Here is a 23,419-nt window from a genome sequence, read left to right as displayed (position 1 = left end):
AGGGATTAGATTTAGGGTTAGATTTTGGATTTAGATTGAGTTTTTAACACGAACGGTTTAAAACTCTAAATCGGGCTAAATTTTGACAAAAAGTACTTCACAAAATATGAAAAAAAACGTTCGAAGATTAACATTCTTCACGATCAATATTATCTTGAATGTTATTTTTGTCGATTGTTTTCCCGCCTAAATAATGACATTCATCATGAAGTGTCTTTTTATATGTTCATATTTTCGTGTGATTTTGATGCCTGAAAAAAATCAAAAAAACCAAAATAAAAAAAAAATAAAAATTTACTTCACCCACTTCTCCCCAATCGGTTACTTCCCTATTGATCCTACCCCTATATTCGTTTAATTAACAATTGCAATTTTCACCATATTATTTAAATATTTTTTTAATCAAACTCGTAATTTTACGTGTTTTTTAACTAGTTCTACTACTGAATTTTTTTTACTTATTTTTTATCCTTATTAAATAAAAAGAAGATTTTTCGAACAACCCTTTTATGGCTACCATTAGCACATATAAAACAATTATACAATTAAATAACCATAATAAAAAAAATAGTAATAATTAACAGCTATGTGTATGCGCATTTAGGTTGTTCGAAAAATCCAAAAGTAAAAGTTTAATACAATGTGACAAAGTAACATTTTACAAAAGTAAAAATTGGTAATAAAGTTACATTATTATTACGTAAATAAAAAAATAAAATAAAATAATAAAAATGAGAATAGTATTGTAACAGTATCTCCTTTAACCGTGACAACGTGAATCCTCAATCTCTCAAACAATTACATTACATTACATACACAATACATACAAACAATATATATATACAACCACCAAATCTCATCGAAAACCCTTACGTTCTTCGTCTCTATCGCTTTCTAAATTCTCAGAGATCGAATCAGGTATTCATAATTCGCAATTCATTATTCATTATACAATCACTTTAACTCAATCAATCATCGGTTATGATCTAATTTGATTTTGTGTTTTTCTCGATCAGATTATCGATTAGGTTATTTAATTTTGTGTATTAATCGTGAACGATGAGAAATTGAGATTAAACGATGCCTGAATTAACGTATGGTTGTCAAATTAATGGCGGCGATACAACGACGTCGTATGGATCAGTTTCGTCGACTGCGTTTTGGTCTAAACATCGCGATGATATTAGCTATAATCAGCTTCAGAAGGTAGTTGAATTGTTAGATTATATTTTTGGTTATTTAGATTTAATTTTGTTGTTTTTACTTGTTTTTTGGCATATTATGTGTAATTATATTCAGGTTGTGTATAGATCTAAATGATGCTATGAATTTGTGGTTTATTTGGATCAGTACTTGAGTAGGTTTCCATGACTGATTAAACTATGTATACACGTGGCTATATGTATTGGTTCAATGTTGATTGTTGCTGAAAGTAGCTTTTAGTTCAAGAGCAGCCCATATATATTAAGACTAAGTTTGGACGAACTATAAGTAATATGTTGATATTGATGCTGCGTATATGTTCTAAAAATGCGATGCTAGAAGCAAGACGTTTTGTTTTATGTGCTACTTATGCAATGTTCAAAGCCGAAATTCTAAAACGTTAATTTATTGCTATAATGAGAATGTTAAGTAATATTATGCTAATCATTTTGGGTTTTGTATTTAATGTAGTTCTGGAGTGAGTTATCACTGCAATCTAGGCAGAAGCTTTTAAGGATTGACAAGCAAAATTTATTCGAGCAAGCGCGTAAGAATATGTATTGTTCCAGATGCAACGGGCTACTTCTGGAAGGTTTTATGCAGATTGTTATGTATGGAAAGTCATTATTGCAACAGGAGGGTAACGGTTCTGGCAATAGACTTGTAGAGTCAAAGTCTCACAATGTTGAAGATGTGTGTTTAACAATTGGTTGTAATGATGATGTTCAAGATCCGTCTGTTCACCCTTGGGGAGGTTTAACTACTACTAGGGATGGAACACTCACCCTCCTGGATTGCTATATTTATTCTAAATATTTGAAGGGGCTCCAAATTGTAATATTTTTTAATCATTAATTATTTTTTTGTTGCCTGTTTTGTTTGGCATGGTATTTTTGGAATCTCACGTTATGCCTAAATCAGGTATTTGATAGTGCAAGAGCAAGGGAACGAGAACGTGAATTACTTTATCCTGATGCATGTGGAGGAGGAGGGCGTGGATGGATTAGCCATGGAATGGTGGGTTATGGCAGAGGTCATGGAACTCGGGAAACATGTGCGTTGCATACTGCTAGACTTTCTGTTGACACTTTGGTTGACTTTTGGTCAGCACTAGGAGAAGAGACCAGATATTCTCTTCTAAGGATGAAAGAAGAAGATTTTATGGAACGACTAATGTACAGGTAGGTCGTAGTTACCAAATTTTCGTGTGTGAGATAGCTGTATCATGTAATGATATCGCATGGTTGACTGCTGAAACAATGTGTTCATATGTGTCTGGATATGAGTTGGGCCTCTATTGTTGTAGATCAAAAGTATCTAGAGAAACATTATATGAAGTGTGCTACATTATGGAAGGAGGATGCTATAGTGATTTACTTTTCTTTGTATATAAAAAATATACTGATAGTTACCTTCACGTGTTTAGGGCTACTTATGTTCGTTTGTGGTATTTAGTGTCAGAGGTGTAGGTACGCAAGTCTTGTCGCTTGAAATATATGTAGACTGAATCACCATACTTTCGGTTGCTCTTGATGCCAGATTATTATTATTAATATTAATATTATTTTTCCAATTTAAGGTGGCTTTACTTCACAGTCATGTAATTAAGCATGTTAAGCTCTGTGTCTTGGTGATCCACAGTCTCAGAATTTTTGTTATTCTTATCTATTTGGCAAAGCAAATGAATGTAATCTAGACAATATCTAAAATCTAACACATTATAGTCACAGTGATCCAAGTTGTGTACCATATCTGTTCTATTTCTTGTTTGTTTATATGCGTTTTGCTTTGAATATGAGGTGTACATTTCCAGAAACTGTGTACTCTGTATAAGGTAGCGTGGCACATTCCATTTAATGTTGGCTAGGAACATATATGTACATAACAGTGATGATGTTATTAATTACTTGATTTCAATGTATTTTCTCAGGATGGAGATTATATTGATTCTACTTTAACTTTTGATTCTTCATTTTATAGGTTTGATAGCAAGAGATTTTGTAGAGATTGCAGAAAGAATGTTATCCGTGAGTTTAAGGAGCTAAAAGAACTTAAGCGCATGAGGAGAGAAACGCGTTGCACAAGATGGTTTTGTGTGGCTGATACAAGCTTCCAATATGAGGTACATAACTACCAAAAGCGCTTGTTTGTTCTGTTTATATCACTGAGTGTTAGTTATGTCCCATTTATGTATTAATGAGTTGATTAAGAATATGTCTCCTCTTTAATATATAAAACGTGGATAATAAAATCCGCCTAAATGGAAACAGGGCAAATGAGTCAATTGGTCATTACTCTGTTTGTATACAGTTCTATGCTTACTTTACTATCTACGAAAAACATTTTGACTTTGTTAGTTATAGTAACTTACTATGCTAATGTATACATCGCAACATACTTTCCTACTTAACTAATCTAGCAAAGGACTTTTATTTCTGTATCTATGTTAGCAACATTATTTTTCATTTTTAGCAACATACTCTCATATTTTTGCCAATGTTAGAAATACATTTAAAGGTTGATTTATTGCAGGATTGCTAACCTTGGTAACAAAGTGCAATTTACATGCAGCAGGTTACTATAATTGATAAAACAATGAAAGTAGCAAGTTATGACTCTAAATTCTATTTTATTAAATACATATAAAACAGTGTATATTTTTTCTTCTAACTTTCTCTAGGTCGGATGGGTTGAAAGTTGCCTAAAGTACATTCTTAATGCATCGGACCCTTTTAGTTATATTATTAAAAAAGTTAATTTCAATTTTGAAATAATTTGAGTTTTGTTTGTAATCAGTTATGTTAGACGTGCTAAATCTAATAAAGATTAACTGATTTAAAGACCCATTACCATATATATGTGACCCGTCTATTTTGCTGACACTTATAAACATTTGTGAGTTACTTATCAACATTTGCTACTTTTGATCTGTTCACAACTTAAGTTCCAGGAACAGCTTTTACAGTTCTTATGTGAATAATATGATGTCCAGTTTTTTTGTTACAAATCAATCAATTATTGAACTGGAACTCAGTGCAAGCTTATTCTTGCAGGTGACTCTCAACACAATACAGGCCGACTGGCATCAAAACTATGCGGACTCTACAGGAAAGTATGAGCATTATGAATGGGCTGTTGGGACTGGAGAAGGCAAATGTGATATATTAGAGTTTGAAAATGTTGGGTCAAAAGCAAAGGTTCAAGTGAGTGGTTTAGATCTCACTGGTTTAAATTCATGTTATATAACCTTAAGGGCATGGAGAAACGATGGACGACGTGATGAAGTTTCAGTTAAAGCTCATGCTTTAAAGGGTCAAGATTGTGTTCATGGTAGGCTTATTGTCGGTGATGGTTTTGTTACAATCACTAGAGGAGAAAGCATTAGGAGGTTCTTTGAGCATGCAGAAGAAGCAGAGGAAGAAGAGGTGGTTATCTTTATTTTATTTTTATTTTGTCATTATACAATATTTTTCTTCTCAAATCGTAGAGGTGGTGATTTTGGCCCGTGCATTGATTCGGGTCATGTTTTATCCTAAACGAGTTGAACGGATACTATGAAAATTTGAACATAAAAGTGAAGGGTCAAATGGGCTGAATGGCTCCCAAAATGTTTCTAATACATAAGCCTTCCTTCTAATTTATCTTATTACAAATTATAATGTTGGAGTATCATTAAAGTATTGTTTATGTTGTGTAATCATATTTGACATACATGTTGATCAGTTACATTAAATTTGGCTAATCTGTTTAGCGTCTATAATCAACTCAACATTTACCAAAGAAGTACTAGTTATCAGGCCCACCCGTTTTGTCATCTTTATAAATAATTGTAGTGATATTCAGTTTTATGATTTTTAGTAATGTAAACTGATTTCAGGATGATGACTCCATGGACAAGGATGGGAATGAGATAGATGGAGAATGCTCTCGTCCCCAAAAACATGCGAAGAGTCCAGAACTTGCTAGAGAGTTTCTTTTAGATGCTGCAACTGTTATTTTTAAGGAGCAGGTAATATTATTATCCACAAAAAGTAACAAACAATAAAAAGAAATTTGGTTTCTTGAAATTGACCTTTTATCTCTTGGTTTAGCCAAGTTAAGTTCTTTTAGCTTTAATTTGTCTACTACAAATATAGTCATCTTAAAGATTGCTTCGATACTTTTATCTTGATGTTCCATTAAGCTATAGAAAAATTACAAAACACCCTCTAGAAGTTTCCAGAAGTACTTAGAATGATTTATATTGAACTGTTCTACTTGCGTTTTTAGTGCAACATGACATTAACCCATTACATACAACAATCTACCCTATTTTTGTAACACTAAGCATGAATAATCTGGCAAGTATCAAGGTGATGAATGTATCTTGTTATATATTCTTTTCATAGGTTGAAAAGGCTTTTAGAGAAGGGACTGCACGTCAAAATGCCCATAGCATGTTCGTATCACTTGCTTTAAAGTTGTTGGAAGAACGTGTGATGGTTGCTTGCAAGGACATCATTACTTTGGAAAAACAGGTATTAATCTTTGATTGTCTGGTTCTTTTGGGTAGTGGGTCAAAATGTGTATCATTATAATGCGGTTCCAAAGAGGTGAAGTAAGCTTCATCCAACACATCCACAGTATTAATCAAATTTAACTAAACTGTTTAGTAGGTTTTGAGCTTTTCGCAACACTTTGTGTGACTATCAAGTTTCAACCCATCTGGCCCGTTCCATTTTTAGCCAAGTTTAAAAAACCTGTTTGAAACTGGGTCAAAATTGCTACCTGTTCATTTGTATTACTCTATTCTTCTTCAGTGTAAACTCCTTGAGGAAGAAGAAAAAGAAAAGCGCGATGAAGAAGAACGTAAGGAACGCAGAAGGGCAAAAGAGAAGGAAAAAAAACTTCGTAGGAAAGAAAGGCTCAGAAGTAAAGAAAAAGAAAAAGAGAGTAAATGTTCTCAACCCATTCAAATTCCCGCTATTCTCGAAACCGATAAAGACGAATTAACAAATATCGACAACGAGCCAGATGTCAATGAAAACACATGTTGTGAAGAACAAGAAGATACTCTATCATCGATGCACGCATCAGAAGATTATACTCAAGAGGATCATGTATTGGAATATGATGATGAAAATTATAATGAGGAATTCAGGTATAAAAAAGACGGATATCAGTTGTATGCAAACGATCAATCGAAACACACGCGTAGGGGTGTAAGATCATACAAAGACTACCAACACGATCAACCCGCAAAATGGTCTGAAAAACGTCGGTTTGAAAACGGGTCAACTGTAAACAAACCTACACCAAGGTATCATAGTGACGGTTACGAGACTAATTCAAGAAACGGTAACTTCAATGGAGTAAATAAGCCTGTAAGACGGGCAAATGGTTCACGATACAACGAGAGATCACATTGTTCTCATAATAGATCGAGTAGTAGGTATGATTCTCCCGCTTGCAATTGCTACCAACACAATGATTACCGACCCAAAGTTAGTAACAAACCAGAAACCGATACAGATATCTCGAAACCATATATTCGTGGAAACAAGTACAATAAAACTAAAGGTATCAATGGGAATAATGGGCCTGGGCCTGGTCGAGATTCACCGTATACAAAGAAAGTGTGGGAACCAAGGAACATTTTAGATTCGGACGATGTTAATCGGGCTGCTGCTGATGTCACCAAACCTGTCAAGGCTATTAGTTCATCAGATGAGAATAATTCAAGTCCAAAAGATAATGATTTGAAGGTATCAAAAAGTAGTGTTCATGTTGAAGCTGAACCTGAAAGTGGGACCACCGATCTTTCTACTAGCAGCAACAATTCCAATTCCGATAGTTGCTCGTCATGTCTTAGTGAATCTTCAAACCTGCAAAATCCCGAGTCTTCTTCATCCACATCAGATTCAGAATATTCCACCCAAATTGCTGAAGTCATCAAAGAAGTGACACTCTGCCTTGAGGATGACTTTCCTATAGACAAGGAATGTGAAGTTGTTAAAAACGAGAATTCGGTCTCGAAAACAATCGAAAGTTGTGCAACTGTTGACACAAACGATATTACAGGCGGTTTTCATCCTCATGGAAATGTGATACAACCGCCATTGCTACCTCACTTTCCACTGTTTCAAGCTCCTTCAATGGGTTTGGGTTATTATCATCAGGGTCCAGTTCCGTGGACCACCTCCCCTGCAAACGGGCTGGTTCCGTTACCACACCCAAACCACTATCTGTTTCCTAGCCCGTTTGGGTATGGGAATTCTCATTACCTTCAGTATGGTGTTGGTGGTCTCCAACCGTTTGCTCCACCGATGCTCAATCATGCTCAACTCCCAATATACCAACCGGGTCCACCTATTAATGGTGTTAAGGACTACACCAAGGTTGGGCCCGAACGGGATGTGAATGTCAAAATTGAGCAGAACGGGCTATCTAATGGTGCAGGAGTGCAAAATGGGAACTCTGAGAAAGTGCAACAAGGTGATACCGGGTTTTCTCTTTTCCATTTTGGTGGGCCCGTTGATGGTACAAACGGGTTTAACCTCGATGCAGTAGCAGCTCCTCTGAAAGAAGAGATTGATGTGAGTTTACGTTCGGGTGATAGCTGTGGTGTCGAGGATGCGAACCCCGTTGAAGAATATAACTTATTTGCAACAAGCAATGGGATAAAATTCTCCATCTTTTAATACTCTTTACAATTTTGTGATTTATGAATCTTTGAGGTACCCAATTTTTATTTGGCATGCAATAATCTTGTGAGAAACAAATTCATCATGTTTCTTTCTTGTGTTTTTTCTTTCTTTCTGGTTTTGATTGGTTTTATATTCATGGTGTAGAGAGTGTGTCAGAGCTTGATGGGGTTTGTATTCTGAGGTATTTTCTTTTTCTATAGCAAATGAATGATGATACAAGACAAATCATTATCCAGTTTTCTTTTAATGTTTGCTTTATTGTACCATTTTCTTGTGCACTCTTTTAAACCTGTCATGGTAGCTTAGTGTTGACATGTAGCATCATTTGGAGGTCATGGGTTCAATTCACAGCCCCATGTTCCTATAATTACGAGTTACGCGAGTTACCTCTTTCATATTGACCGTGAGACTGGTAGGTGGGCAGTCGGGGTTGTAGAGGGTCGGTTTTACGTTCTTTTTCTTCCGAGTATCGAGACTATAGATGCACAAAAACCGGATCCGGACCCGGACCGGATCCGGATTTAAAAAAACCGGACAAAAAAACCGGATTTTTCAGGATCCAGTTCCGGATCCGGTTCTCGGGGTCGGTTTTTTTTCGGAATCGGATTTTTTTCGGATCTCGACCGGATTTTTTTCGGACTAAGATCTTTGTCGGATTTTGATTTTTACCGGTTAAATTTTTACAGGTTCGATTTTTATAACTTTTGAACAACAATAATGTAATCAATATAAACAAAATGTATAACGCTTAAACAACTAACAACTATAAATAATATAATTATAATTTATAACGCTTAACACTATAAATAATATAAATAACAACATTTTTATTCAAATGATTAACCACTATAGATAATATAATTAACAATAACAATACATTTATTTGAACGATACAAGTTACAACTATAAGTATACAAAAATTAATACATTATTCGAGCTTCGGCATGGCCATCACCCGATAATGTATTACGAGCAAAGTATATCGAGCTTCGGCATTGCCATCACCCATTATACATTACTCGTCTTGCCTTCGTCGTTCATAATATGCTTCACTTGCTTCAAATTCGGGGTCATCAACCGCAAATGTTCGTTGGTAATTTGCAATATATTCGTCCATGTTAATGGGATCATATTCACCTTCCTCAACTTCGGTCTCGGTATTTCCTTCGGTTGATGAAGGTGATAATCCCGCTTCTATTTCTTCCATCTCTATAAAATCTTCAACGTCATTATCTAACGGACATTCTAATGACGTTTGATCTTGTATCCTATCTACCCCATCCAAATAATCCTTCAAACATACGCATACTTCCACGGCTTGGGGGGTAAGTCTTGACCTTCTTTACGAAATAATTCGACCGCTAAGAGAAAAAGCCGATTCGGAAGCTACGGTTGAAGCTTGAACGGCTAATAAGTCACGAACCATAGCGGATATTATTGGATAGGTGTCTTCTTTTGTTTTCCACCAAGCCAAAACATCAAAGTTGTGAAATTGTTCGGGATTCATGTTTAGTGCAAAGTTTCCAATCTTGTAATTTCCCAACTCGCTTGTGGGTGCCGATGTTCGGGCACGTTTCGAAGCGTCTTCACGTAATTGGTTAAAAAGACTAATATTAAGGTCTCGGGCCCTTCGAGAAGATGATCCGCTCTCAAATTGGTCAACAATTGGGTTTGATTGTCGACCATAAGTTGTTGCATAAATGAAAATAATTGCTCAAAGGTGTTATTAAATTCGAATATTTGGTTGTTTATATAGTTGGGTTCGGCGTCTTCGGGACCATGAATACAATCCAAATTTTGATATATTGTTGTCATCAAAAGTTCCACCCCATTAAAATTGATTTTCGGGTCAAGTGCGGCCGCAAATAAAAAAACTTTAGGTATTGTTCCAAAATATTTTTTTAGTTTTTTTTCTTATGTGAAAAACGGTTTGTCTAAAAATACGATTATTTGAGTTCGCAAATTCGTTAATTTTTTCCGTCATTATATAAAGTTGTTGTAAAACTAGTGAGCTAGTTGGGTAATAAACACCCGAAACTTTTGTCGTTGCCTCTTTAAAAACTTGTAAAAAATTTGTTAATGCTTCCAAGTCATCCCATTCGTCGTTATCAATCGGTTCGGAATATCCCTTTCTAATTAGTCTATTATTAAAACCGATTAAAGTTTCTTTTTGTCGTAATATATTTCCAAACATAAGACAAGTAGAATTCCACCTAGTATTATTATCAAAATAAGGACCTAACCAAGTGTCATTACAAGTTTTAACAAAAATTTTATAGTTTTTATGTCGTTCGTTGCTCGTACGATATATCGTTACTAATAATTTTCTAAATTTATCTTTTAACGAACTACAATAAGTTAAACAATCTTGAACGGCCAAGTTTATAATATGAGCAACACAACGTGTGTATGTATAAACGCACCATTTAAAACCGGTTGCATTCGTATTTTTAACATATCCATGGCACTAGTATTATTAGAAGCATTATCTAGCGAAATAATAAAAACTTTATCGATTAAATTATATTCAATCAAAGTGTCTTGTATAATTTTTCTTAAATTATTACCATTATGCGGATAAGCAAATAATTTAAAAGCGATAGCCCGTTTCATTAATAACCACGAATCGGGATGAAACCAATGAGCGGTAACGGCTAAATAAGAATTTGCCGTTCCGTGTGGTGCGGTCCAAACATCACAAGTTATAGAAACTTTATGTTTATATCTTCGAAAACCTTCAATTATATCATTTTTAGCTTTTTTCCATAATTTAAAAGCGTCACGTCTTAGAGTAGTACGACTTACATTGTCATATCGCGGTTGTAGTCGGTTCCGAATTAGCTCCGGACAACTTTTTCCAAGATGTTTTCTTAAAGTAGAGTTACCCGCAACACCTAGGAACTTGCCACATCTCTTGCAACGAGCTCTTTCTTGATTATCGGTCATCACGCACAAGTCGAAATTAGACCAAACGTCGCCTTTACGACTCGTATTTTTGATCATACGAACATCGTTGTTGGTATAACGTTGTGAAGATTGGGCAACGGAAGCGGAATCGGAAGCGGATGCTTGTGAATTATCCATTACAGGATTAGTAAGTATAGTTTAGTGAGTAATTATAGTGTAATTATAGAGTTTTTTGAGATTTAGAGAGAATTAGATGGTGTGTTTTCAACCAAAACCCAATACCATCTATTTATACTACACTTGAAGAGGTAAAATGGTCCAAAAAAAAATCAAAAAACTGCAAAAAAAAAAAAAACGTCTCTAAACGGCTATTTTTTTTGAAAATCGAACAGCCCAAAAAACCGGTTTTTATCCGGTTCCAAAAAATCCGGATTTTATCCGGTTTTTATCCGGAAAAAATCCGGTCCCCAGCCAACGGTTAGATCCGGTCGGATCCGGATCAGATCCAGGAACCGGATCCGGTTCTGACAATACCCGGATCCTGTCAGATCCGCTTTCGGATTTTTTCGGTTTTTTTTCGGATCCGGTTTTTTTGTGCACCTATAATCGAGACAGAAAAAAGCTTGGAAGCTTTACCTCACTTGTCTTCTAAAACAAAAAAAATATACCATGTCTATGACATGGTACAGGTTTAGACAAGTTGAGATGCTTGTTTTTATGAAAACGCTTACACGAGATATTAATCAAAACTATATTTTATCGAATGAGTTGCTGTATAAAAAATTTGTCTAAAAAAAGTTGCAAAAGTGCCCCCGCCAAGACAAATTCACAATGCCCGAATAGAAATGCAAAAATGCCCTCGTCACTCGCCATTTGCAAATGGCGAGTCGCCTGAATTTCAGATCTCGACATATAAGCTTAAAAAGTCGTGCTTCATATCTATAGTCATTAATTCGAAGCTATGAATGAAAAGATTTTACAGTTTCAAAGCTTACAAAAAACTCAACATTAAAGGTTGCCATCTATTCGCAAACCGCATGCTAATTTGAAAGACACAGTGTTTTTTGCGATTTGCGACCGGTCTAGATTATTCGGTATTCGCAACCCGTAAAGGCCGTTCACAAATCGCGAATTTTTTTTATCAAATTGCGAGGGCCTTTTTGCTATTTTTTCCTGGAGCTTATTGTTATAATGTATTTCAATCAGGGCGTTTGGTTAATATTCTCAAAAAATAACTTGTTTACGAGGTAGTATGTTGCGATCCGCATGATGAAATCATCTACAACAAGATGGAGAATTCATTTCTGCTCATTTGCTTTTTAAATAGCGTGAATCGGGTAGTTTTCGTGTAGTGATTCGAACCACAAGTTGGAGTTGGACCATTCACTTTGGATTTTTTTTTTATTTTATTTTTTCTTTTTTTTCTTTTATAACGGCAAACAAACACTCACTTACAAACAGTCTACTTATTGAAACTATGACTTCAAGTGATATCATAATGACCGATCACAGATAAAGAGCATCTATGAGTAGCTCAGTTAATTGTTACCAAAATAGGGGCATTTGATATGATAGCTGAAAATCACCAATAACAAACCATGTTTTTATTGACCCTAATAAATAAAACGATTCAATCTGTTAAATATGTCGAGCAATATTGACAAAAACTATTAAATTCGCAAAGTCTTGGCGTTGAAACCGCCTAATTTGTACTAAGATTCGTCAAATCTATAGTCTTGCTGTCTGAGTCTATTGAAGCGAGTATTTAATATCTCTAATGATTAACACATTTAGCATCACATCCACAATCTGTTCTTACTCCAAAATTTTGGTCAAACTTTAGGATGTCAAAAAAATCATGGACAGAAAGCTTACACAGCCATAACTTCAGAGTGAATCACCTAATACTTTGTATATGATAATACAGCACAGTAAAAACCTGGTTCATCGATGAAGTCAGATAGGGTAAACGAGTGGTCAGATGCAACACTCTCTAATGCCGATTTATCAGGTAAGTCGGATACTACAACATCAGGGTACTCTGCTTTTTGCTTCTTAAGCATTTCTCTTCCTTTTGGATGACTTATCACAATTCTTGCACCTGCGTACACATAATAAAAACAATTACTATTAAAAGTAGCAAAACAAGTTGGATCGAGTTCACCCAAAAACACATCTTTAATTTCCTTTTTTTTTTCTAATTATATATAATATTCTTCTTTGTCCTTTTCTTTTGTATTTCAAACATTTCCGTTTTTGGTTTTTCTTATTTTTGCAACAATACTTCAGATTCCACATTTCAACCTGAATATAGAACTACAAAGTTTCAATTCCTTCAATGTGTTCTTGACTGTGTTTCTTGATCCTAACGCCAGGTTGCAAATTAAATAGAGTTTCTTGATGCTTATTTTTAACATGAATATAAGTGGAATGCTAAACCAGAAACCTATGATGCTACGATTCCTTAAGAAAGAAAGAAACTGTATTTTTAATGATCCTAACGCTAGAATTTGAATTCAATGGTCAAACTGTTACATTCTGAACTTCAATTACATGTTAAGAGAAACTGTCCTTCTTCAACATTAAAAAAGTTGAGCTTTGTTCCGTTAACAAGTTTAATCGTATTTTTTCTTGAAAAAAATAGGAACCTGCCACTGGTATAAAAAATTTCTAAATTAGAAGGCAATTCATTTGACCTAAGAAAGCGCAATTGGACTTTTTCTTTGAAGGTGTTTCAAGTAAAGTGCAACTATGACAATTCTACTACTTAAAAAATAAGAATTTGTTTTTTTTTTTTTGCAATATGGAAACTATATCTCATGAGAAAAAATGAGAAACAAAAGTAGATGCAAAAAAGAAGATTTAAAATATGAAATGTACCTGGTGAGCAGACCTTTGATAGTGCACCAAAGATTTCAACAAGCTTAAACGGCAAAGCTGGAACAAAATATAAAAACACGACATCAAAAGGCGCCCATTTTTCAGGCACAAAAACCAATTCCCCTTGCCAACATTTAACCTTGTCATACTTTTCTTTAATGCAAGCTAACACGAATATCGAGTCATGAACAACAAGCAACTGTTTATAAGAACATGTATCAACCACTAGATCGACAAACCCTTCAGATCCCGTCGAAATAAGAATATTCGAACCCTCCCCAATTTTCCCTGCAGAAATTATACGATCGGTGTTTTGTTTGTAAACTTCATCGGAATTTATATCATCTACATCAAGAAATGACCAATCTTTTTCTACAAAATCTTCAAAATTGATAACGGAAACTGTTCCCTCACTTGGTGTCACAGCACAAATAGTTGATTTAATCGAAGCAGAAACTGGTTGGATTGAAATCGATGAAATTTGATGTTTAGTTAATGAGAAATGCGATGTGCATTGATAGGGTGTAGGGTTATTGCGAAGATGTGGAATGCATGAGACAGAAGATGGTGAAAAGAACGAATTCATGAGAGTATTCTTAATTCGAAATAGAAAAGTATAAATTAGAAAGAAAAAAAATGAGCTACACTGAAGATTATCAACGAAATAGTGATAGCATTTCACGATTAAGACGTACCTCTATATCTAGAAATATCTGGTCAAAAGGCAACAAATGCTAATTAAAATTCCATAATAAGTTAGAAGATATATAATATGGATTTAAAAAAAAATTAATAATAATACTAATCAGGCGATATCTTAGTCTTTACTACCACATTGAACACTAACCCTTTCCAAAATTAAATTTGACCAAATTTGGCATAAACCCGAGAAACACAATTTTAATGGGTGCTTGGATTTGTTTTTAACCAACAAAACATGTATTTGTTTGAAATCATAATCCTTCTCTGATCCAAATTGAAGTACATGGTCCTTTTTATGCATCAGCAAAAGCAAAAGTGATATTACCGTTATTGTCAATTTGAATAACTTTTGTTAACTTTTTGGGCCATTTGGAATTTAAAAAATTACATTAGTAACTAAACTTGATAAATATTTTTTCATTTTTATCTTTCAAGTGAGGGAGAGTATTAACAAATTACCATAAACATATTTAGGGCAAGCTTTGGTCACTGATTCATGAAGGTATACTGTACCCACATCAATCATTAATTATATCACTTAACATAGAAATTATATCTCATAACATCAGCTACAAAATTCTGCCAAATTAAACAAAGATAAGAACTTTCACTCTCTCATACAAATTAATCAAAACAATGCATAACTAGCTACCTAATATTATGTAAACTCAAATCTTTACACTAATTTACTACACCTAGAAATCAATATTCAAGAAACCAAAAACAGTCTACACACACACACACACACACACACACACACACACACATATATATATATATATATATATATATATATATATATATATATATATATATATATATATATATATATACACACACACACACAGATAGATAAGAACCTGTGGTCGGAGAGGTGCGTGTCCCCGCCGGAAAGAAGCAGTCGCCGGTGAGTGAGTTAGCTAGTTGAAAATTTTATCTTCTACGGAGTAATAATCTGTTAAAAAAAAAAAAAAAAAAAAATTGCCAAGTTCACTTTTAATGCCTCAACAACTAAGTATTTACACTTTTGAACCATTTCTTCCAAAACTTGAAAAAGCTTGCTAATGTTCCGTAACAATTGGTTAAAGGAGGTTCTTGATACTAAAAATCAAATATCTGAATTATCAACAACAACAACAACAACAAAACCCAATACCACATGAGTGGTGTATGGGAGAGGTGAGATGTAGACAATCCTTCCCCTATCCGAGAATAAAAACAAGTCATTTCTCCACTCAGAGTGAAACAAAAGTAGAAAAAGTCATCCTTGGCTTTATTCAACAGATAAAGAGATTGCTTCCGAGTGCACCTCCGGCTAATAAGTAGGAATTTTTTTTTAAAGTAAAATAAAAATGAAACGCCATGAAAATGGTAGAATCAAATTTTCATGAGTTTTAAATCCTGCCTGGAATTCAATTTAGGCTCTAAACGGCAGTCAAGACGCCAATAAATCGACGCTTGCTGTTGACTCAAAAATAGAGCCTAAAATATCTGAATTATCATCACTATCAAAACGAGATTTGAGAAAACCTAAGATTGATGCTCAATGTTAGCAATGTAATGGTAATAATGAAATTCAAACCTGTTTTAAAAAAATAAAAGTGACACCACCGACAGTGTAAGTTGAATTATTGTTACCAACGACTTAATAGTTCAGTGGTATCGTCACTTAAGAATTTTGGGCCCCATGTTTGGAAGCCTTTGTCAAAATAGGCACAGGTTTGATCCCCTTTTACGTCAGGAATTTTACAACTTCCTTAACTCTCGGGATGTAAAGCTATCGACCTGACACTCATAGAGTATTTGTGAAGGTGTTTCACATGCATTCGATTCTTAAAGTGTAGGTTTGATGGTTTTTCAAATGCAACACAGAGTTAACCAAAAGGTGTTGACGTATTGGTCGTGACCTGACTTTCCTTATGGGAGGTTAGGGGTTCGACTCTCTTGAGTTGTAAATTATTTGCCTTGTGGTTACCAACCCATTTCATGGGCCTCAGAGGTCTCGGGTGTCTATGCGTTCGAGACTCACCTCGATGAGGTTGTACCACACGCGAAGTCTCTTCCTAAGAGGCGATAAGACTGTAATAGTTCATCCAAGGATGTGATTGGATGGGTGGGTTCCAACATCGTGTTCGAACCCCCTTCGGTGACTTCTAACTGTCGTTAAAAAAGATGCAAACACAGAGCTAAGGTGTACATGGTGATCTACACTTTTACATGGATACAGTGTTCAAAAGTGTATTATATGAGAGGTGTTTCATAGTTTTTTCAAATGAACCAAATTCATTTCTAGTAGGTTTTCAAAATGGGAGACATACACGTTTTTTTTTTTTTTTTGAACGGCGAATTTGCATCAGCGGATCATTTATTTCAACGACCCTCATTATTTGCACCCGCACACGCTAGAAGGAAACTCCTACCCGGGTTGCTTGGCAACTAATCGCGGGACCTGGGTTGCTTGGCAACTAATCGCAGGAAATTGGAGAGAAACCCTTCCGCTCCCAGGAATTGAACCCGGGTTGCATGGCAACTAATCGCAGGCCCTTCCACACTAAGGCTTGATACCGTTGAAGCAAACGTTCGTTGGTTGGAAGACATACATGTTAGTAAAAAAATATCCCATAAAAAACCTTATTTATTTAACCGTTATATGTTATAGGGCAGAGTCTCAAAAGAAATAGTTGGCAACATCACAACAATGAAGGACCAAGAGGTCACTACCACGCACCCAAGAAAACCTAAACAATCTAAACGCTGGTAAATGAACGGGGTAAACGGCACGCAAGTTAGCAAAGAGAAATTTGCTCCCGTTATTTACCACAAAGCCGGGCCAATTGGTACAGTAAGGAATACACTATTATCATAACATAAGCAAAGGAATGGGACAAAATATATATATAGATGAAAAAAATGGTAAACTAAAACAATGTATGGAGTTTTTACTTTCCCAGACATAGCAAACACGATAAACTTCAGAAAATAACACAAAACTTCAAGCTTTGTTAGTAATTCATATCATGTTCACAATAAAAATCAAATACAATTGCTGCTGCTATGCAATAAAGTGACATATAAAAGGTTTAAAATCTCACTCACTGGATAGAAGTGAGGGATACTCACATTTTTCTCCATTAAAACAAAAGCAAATGTTAACACATTATAATATTTTTAATAATCTGCGAAAAATGATAAATATACTAATCAAATATCAATCAATCAGTATATTTATTTGGTAAAGGAAAACTAGTCCCAAGCACTAGGTGCGCCAGCACCACCGCCACTATATCCACCACCCCCATATCCACCACCACCCCCATATCCACCACCGCCACTATATCCACCGCCACCATATCCACCTCCACCATAACCACCGCCACCACCACCATACCCACCACCACCATAACCGCCGCCACCGCCACTATACGAGCCTTCCTTTCTAAAATCACGGCCACCAAACCGTCCTCCTGACCGCTTATTCTTACCACCGCCATAGGATGGCCGACTGGCATAGCGAGTAAGCCATGCAGGTACTTCTTGATTAGCTTCTTGAATTAAATCAGCTAACCCTTTTGCCAACGAAGTGTTATTATCGTTAAAAAAAGCTGTGGCCAAACCAGATTTCCCAGCTCTGCCTGTCCTTCCTATACGGTGCACGTAGTCGTCAATATCGTTAGGAAGGTCAAAGTTAACCACGTGAGAAACATGAGGGATATCGAGACCACGTGCTGCCACATCAGTTGCGACTAGTATTGGCGTGTTTCCACTCTTAAATGATCTCAGTGCTTGCTCCCTTTCCTGTATTCATTTTAGCAACATTTAATTACTAATATATGATTACTAATAAACATATCAACGAGACCCACCAATATTTGATTACTAAATGAATAGAGCCTCTTAGTCTAATGGAAATATGTTATCTGACTTACCGGTTGTGATCTGTCACCATGAATTGTTGTTGCAGGAAACCCATTACTGTACAGCCAATGTTCAAGTGAATCAGCTCCTTTTTTTGTTTCTACGAATACTAATGTAAGAGGTTGCTGCAAATTATAATAGCAGTTACAAATTAGGTTATATTATAACAATAACAATGCATATCAACGGATCTAGATAATGTACGGATGGATTCTAAAGTCACCTTGCCATTAGATCTGGTATCTCTCTGAGCGTGAAGAAGGTCCATAAGATGGCTTCTTTTGTCACTTTCTTGAACATACTCCACCCTTTGGACAATCAAATCCGTACTTGAACCAACACGTCCAACGGTTAGAAATATGTAATTTGAAAGAAAATCAGATGCCAGTCTCTGCACAACAAAGTAAAGTAATAAATAAACAACCCAATGTGATGATTCCACTATTTCACCTTTTCAAGTGTGTTTTTCCTAATGGTAGGATCAAAACATGTCATTTTATATACTTACAACAACTGCATATTCTTTTAAAAATCAAATGAACTGATACTATAAGCATTTGAATAGACATTTAGTGACCTTTGGCCTGTTTACGCAGTTCCAGTGATTTGATTCATTTCAGTATATGCTAATTTCTGCAGTTGATCAGTTATCCAACCATTAACAAAATCCAAATTGACCCATTACGTTTCTTTTTTAATTATTTAGTCATTTAGCCAAAATAACCTACATAATTAACATCCAACAAACCTGGATTTCTCTAGGAAATGTGGCACTGAAAAGCATGGTTTGTCTTTCACCTCGAGGAGGCATGTCGGTTTGCTCCACAATCTTTCTGATTTGAGGCTCGAATCCCATATCAAGCATTCGATCTGCCTCATCAAGTGCTAAATACCTTATCATTTGCAATGACACTTTTGCCCTTTCCAGCAAATCAACTAATCTTCCAGGAGTCGCAACAAGAATATCAACTCCTCTCTCTAGCTCTCGTAGCTAATATTCCATACATTAATGAAAACTCATATGGTAAATATAATTAAAAGCGAAAAATACAATGTTATCAAAAATGTAAAAACAGCATGCACACAATTATCGAACTGTTTGTCAGAAGTGTCTGACCAATTTGACCCGATTGAGTAACCTACATTGACCCATTATCAAAAGAATACGTTGAAGTGCCACCTCTAGTTGCAGTTAATTATTAAAATGGAGTTACCTGTTGGTTAATCGGTGCGCCTCCATACACGACCACAACCTTGACACCTGTCTGATAAGCAAACTTTCGAGCTTCCACATGTATCTACATTTAGCACCAAATACATCAGCAATGCCAGAATTATAAATACATAAACATATGTGAAGTTATTCATAAATCAGACCTGACTTGAAAGCTCCCTCGTAGGAGATAATATAAGAGCAAGAGGAAAAACAGTCCTTGTACCATACGGTTTTTGCACACGTGCTCTCATAATCCCACTAATAATCGGGAAACAAAACGCAGCCGTTTTCCCTGACCCCGTTTGCGCACACGCCATCAGATCTCGTCCAGCTAACGAAATCGGAATCGTGTAACGTTGAACCGGTGTTGGCTTAACATACTTGCACCTCCTAATGTTCAGATTCAAAGCATCTCCTAAATCGATGTCCGCAAATGTATTTACTGGAGGTGGCACATTCTCACCAGTTGTTTCAACCGGTATATCTTCATAAGCATCGAAATTAATCCCGTTATTTTCTTGCTCTAACTTAGTCTCCTCAACAGGCTCAATTTCATCATTACCAAACGGATTCGTTTCGAAATCCCGACCACCTCTATTTCCCCAACCACCACCTCGACCACCGGTTCCATATCCTGGCCTGCCATAATCCGACCTAGGTGGACCCCACCGTGAACCACTCGTTTGTCCACTATATCCTGACCTTCCATTCATTGGTGGACCACCACTTATCATACCAGGCCCACCTGTTTGCTCAGATACAGGTGGCCTGTTACGAAGATGAGGTGGCACATACGAAGGCTTAACAGAAGCTCCCGAAACATTAGTTTCAGTTCCGGAAGGTGTATATTCGACAGCATCTGCCCATGAAGTTCTCATGATATGTGTAATATAACCTCAAGTTACAACCGAAAAGTGTTGCTTTCAAATTACTCTAAACACAAGATAGATCTAAAAATCTAACCTGTTTAACCACAGATCAAAACCTGACAATACAAATCAAAAAACTTTAACAATGCATAATTAAAAATCATGCAAAACGACATAATCAGACAATAAATCTATACAATTGAAGAAACAGAGTCTAATTAAACAACAGTAGATGCTATCAGATTGAATTGAACTACACAAAAGTATACATACCGATACATAAGTATATACGTATAGATTGTATACGAATGAGATCGAGCATATAAAATGTATAAATGATTAAATAGAAATTGATGATTAGAGTGAGAATGAGAAGTTACCTGAAAATTAATTGAGGTAGATGAATAAATGGTGCGCGTGTAATGCAAAGAAAGAAAGAAAGAAAGAAAGACTGCAGGAATTTAGGATGGAATTAGAAACCCTAATAAAAAGGGGGAAATGGAGACAATCAGGGCCAAAATATAGGATGATTATATTTTTGCTTACGTTTGTCTTTGGGTTTCAACCACGTGTTTTTCTATACTTTTTACTTTTCTTCTTTTAAATTTAAATCAAATCAAATTATACGGAGTATATTATACGGTATCCATGATGACGATGTTGTTCCGCGTATAAACCGCAAGGTTTTTTTCGAGTGTTGGTGTAGCGCAGCGTTTTACCTACATCGTCGTCATATTGTTATGAAGTGTAGATGTGGCAAACTCACCGGTTCGGATGAGATGTTACAAATATCGGTTAATTTATGAATTCATTCCGCATTTTCTCTTAAAGCGATTCAAGTTGATAAGGTTGATGGAAAACTAACTAGACTGTTTTCTAAAAGTTGGAAAGGTTTTTTCGCGGCAAAAAAACTCGACATAATTTGATCTTGCTCGCTCTGGTTTGGATCGGTGACTTTGGTTCCTTGTTTTGTTTGTGCTAGTCTTTAGGGTTTCTTCTTATTTGAATTCGTTTGTTGTTTGTCTTTAGATCATTTGGTTTTGTTTCTAAGTTTTGTTGTGGGGTTGGCTTTTGTTCAGGTTTAGTTCGGCTTTGGATATGGGTTGTCTTGCTTCCGGCTTCGAGTGTTTTCTAGTTTCAAGTTAGTCGTTTTATTTATTTGTATTGTATGTTTTAGGTTTCTTTCATTATTCGATGAAAGAGCCTAGTTATATACGCTTTGCATTTTTACCAAAAAAAATCATATTCAATATTAATATTAATATTACTATTATTAAAATGGTGGATTATTATATACTAATATTAGTATTTATACGGTGAGGATCTCATGAGAACTCAATTTTTCAAGAAACCATGAAAATTTTAAGGGCATGTTTTTTTGTTCGAATTCAGCAATTTATGTTTGAACTCATATTTGAACAAGAGACCTACGGCTTCACTAAGAGTGCTGATGGCCACTTAAACAAAGCCGGGCGGTTAGAAAATTATATTATTAACAAGTAACTAACCAAAAAAACCTAAATAATCGTACGAGGTGAATAGGTGGCTTGAAATAGGTCGGTCCACCCTTTTTAGTAATCACAATTTTGCATACCTTTACTTTAACACCTCCATTGGGAGTGCTCTAAGTAAATGATAATGAATTTTTTTTTGTTCATGCAACAAATAGTGGGCCAAATTGGGAGCAGCCAACACATTTGGATTTGAAGCGCCAATGATCAGTTTGACATGCGAGGCAGATCAAACAAGCATATCTATTAGTAATGATATTTCTTTTACACAATCATATTTAATAATGATCAATGAAGAGATCTTATGCAACCAATGTGATGCCCCGTACAAAACCATCGTATACGAATCATCAACAACAGGATCATTACAAGGTTAAGTACTATATGCTGTTTCAAAAGAAGTTGCATTCACGATAAAAAGGCGATGTCATAACCGACATCAAACGTTTTACATTAACAGTATGCTTGTACGAATAGCAAACATGAATAAATGTATGTGACTCTTAGGTCGCTACAAAACATAGTTCAAAAGTATTAAGTTTGAATGCAAGATAAAGTGTTGCATGCAGTTGACATCTCTAGAGCAGCGGGTGTCTACAGCAAGTCTAGTAACACAGCGGAAGCAAGCTTAGGCACCTGAGAAAAACATGCTTAAAATGTCAACACAATGGTTGGTGAGCTATAGTTTAAGTATAACAATAATGTAAGGTAGGCCACGAGATTTCAGTGCTACAAAGAGCGTTTCAAAACAGTAGGATAAAGTATATGCTTAACCGTGGGCACTTGGTAACTAACTTAACGTTTATACCCCCTGGAAGTACACTTGGCAAGTGCGTATGATTACGAAGTATTAATCACTCGTTAAATGCTAGCGCGACTAGCCCGAGTGGGGATGTCAAACCCTATGGATCCATATCTAAGATTCGCGTTCACCGGTTCAAAAACCAATGACTAAACGTTACCGAGCTAAAGGGAATGTTTATGCCGTTGTATAACCCACACATATATAAGTTTTAAGTACTCGTGCCTAGTATGTAAAACATAAAACGCGCATGTATTCTCAGTCCCAAATAGTTAAAGTAAAAAGGGATGCTATAACTCACAATGATAAAGTAGCGGTAAAGTCGAGTCGGAAAGTAAGCAAATACGTTTGTCCAAAAAGTCCTCAACCTAAGTCAAATATTACTAAGTCAGTAAATCGTCCCAATAGATTTAAAAGTAAGTAAATTAGGTCTTAAAGGTTATCATCATTCATCATCAAACAAAGGTGTAAAGTAAGTTTCGTTCATGAAAGTAATTTAAAACAAAGGCTGACTTCGGTCAGTCACCACGGCCTCTACACTTACTGAAATAAGGTGAGACCAGTGGCCGTGGCTCCGTATATGAGTCCTTTAGTTGTGGTAAAAATTCCAGAAGCAAACTCGTCTTCGTTTGACCGTGGCGACGGTTTAAGTGCGAGTAAGTCAGAATTTTCTGCACAACGTTAAAAGGACATAGTGACGATCGGAGGGCCATAAATCTTAAACCGTA

General features: G+C 35.6%; 3 protein-coding genes across 3 annotated transcripts; 1 reads left to right on the top strand and 2 right to left on the bottom strand.

Annotated features, from left to right (window-relative positions):
- The first annotated feature begins 797 nt into the window (after positions 1-797).
- LOC139844139 (uncharacterized) lies at positions 798-8,155 on the top strand. The gene is made up of 9 exons (XM_071834349.1): positions 798-918; positions 1,017-1,206; positions 1,675-2,037; positions 2,125-2,384; positions 3,184-3,325; positions 4,257-4,628; positions 5,081-5,212; positions 5,592-5,720; positions 6,003-8,155. Exons 2-9 carry the CDS (start codon positions 1,081-1,083, stop codon positions 7,881-7,883), a joined length of 3,405 nt encoding a protein of 1,134 aa, XP_071690450.1. The 5' UTR covers positions 798-918; positions 1,017-1,080; the 3' UTR covers positions 7,884-8,155.
- A 4,223-nt stretch (positions 8,156-12,378) lies between these two features.
- Positions 12,379-15,308, bottom strand: LOC139841988 (uncharacterized; the record flags this gene model as incomplete). The annotated part of the gene is made up of 4 exons (XM_071832169.1): positions 12,379-12,897; positions 13,677-14,132; positions 14,372-14,389; positions 15,239-15,308. Coding segments are annotated over 4 exons (744 nt in total), but the record flags the coding sequence as incomplete, so codon positions are not given.
- Positions 15,309-17,349: 2,041 nt separating this feature from the next.
- LOC139844138 (DEAD-box ATP-dependent RNA helicase 37-like) lies at positions 17,350-20,893 on the bottom strand. Its single transcript, XM_071834348.1, has 7 exons — positions 20,759-20,893; positions 19,671-20,494; positions 19,508-19,591; positions 19,042-19,284; positions 18,517-18,684; positions 18,305-18,418; positions 17,350-18,173 (listed from the first exon to the last, which is right to left on the bottom strand). Exons 2-7 carry the CDS (start codon positions 20,385-20,387, stop codon positions 17,622-17,624), a joined length of 1,878 nt encoding a protein of 625 aa, XP_071690449.1. The 5' UTR covers positions 20,388-20,494; positions 20,759-20,893; the 3' UTR covers positions 17,350-17,621.
- Between the last annotated feature and the right edge of the window lie 2,526 nt (positions 20,894-23,419).

This window comes from Rutidosis leptorrhynchoides, chromosome 4, assembly GCF_046630445.1.
Source record: "Rutidosis leptorrhynchoides isolate AG116_Rl617_1_P2 chromosome 4, CSIRO_AGI_Rlap_v1, whole genome shotgun sequence".
In the NCBI taxonomy this organism is placed as follows: Eukaryota; Viridiplantae; Streptophyta; class Magnoliopsida; order Asterales; family Asteraceae; genus Rutidosis; species Rutidosis leptorrhynchoides.
The sequence above is the reverse complement of the archived record's forward strand: the minus strand, read 5'-3'. Positions and strand labels throughout refer to the sequence as shown.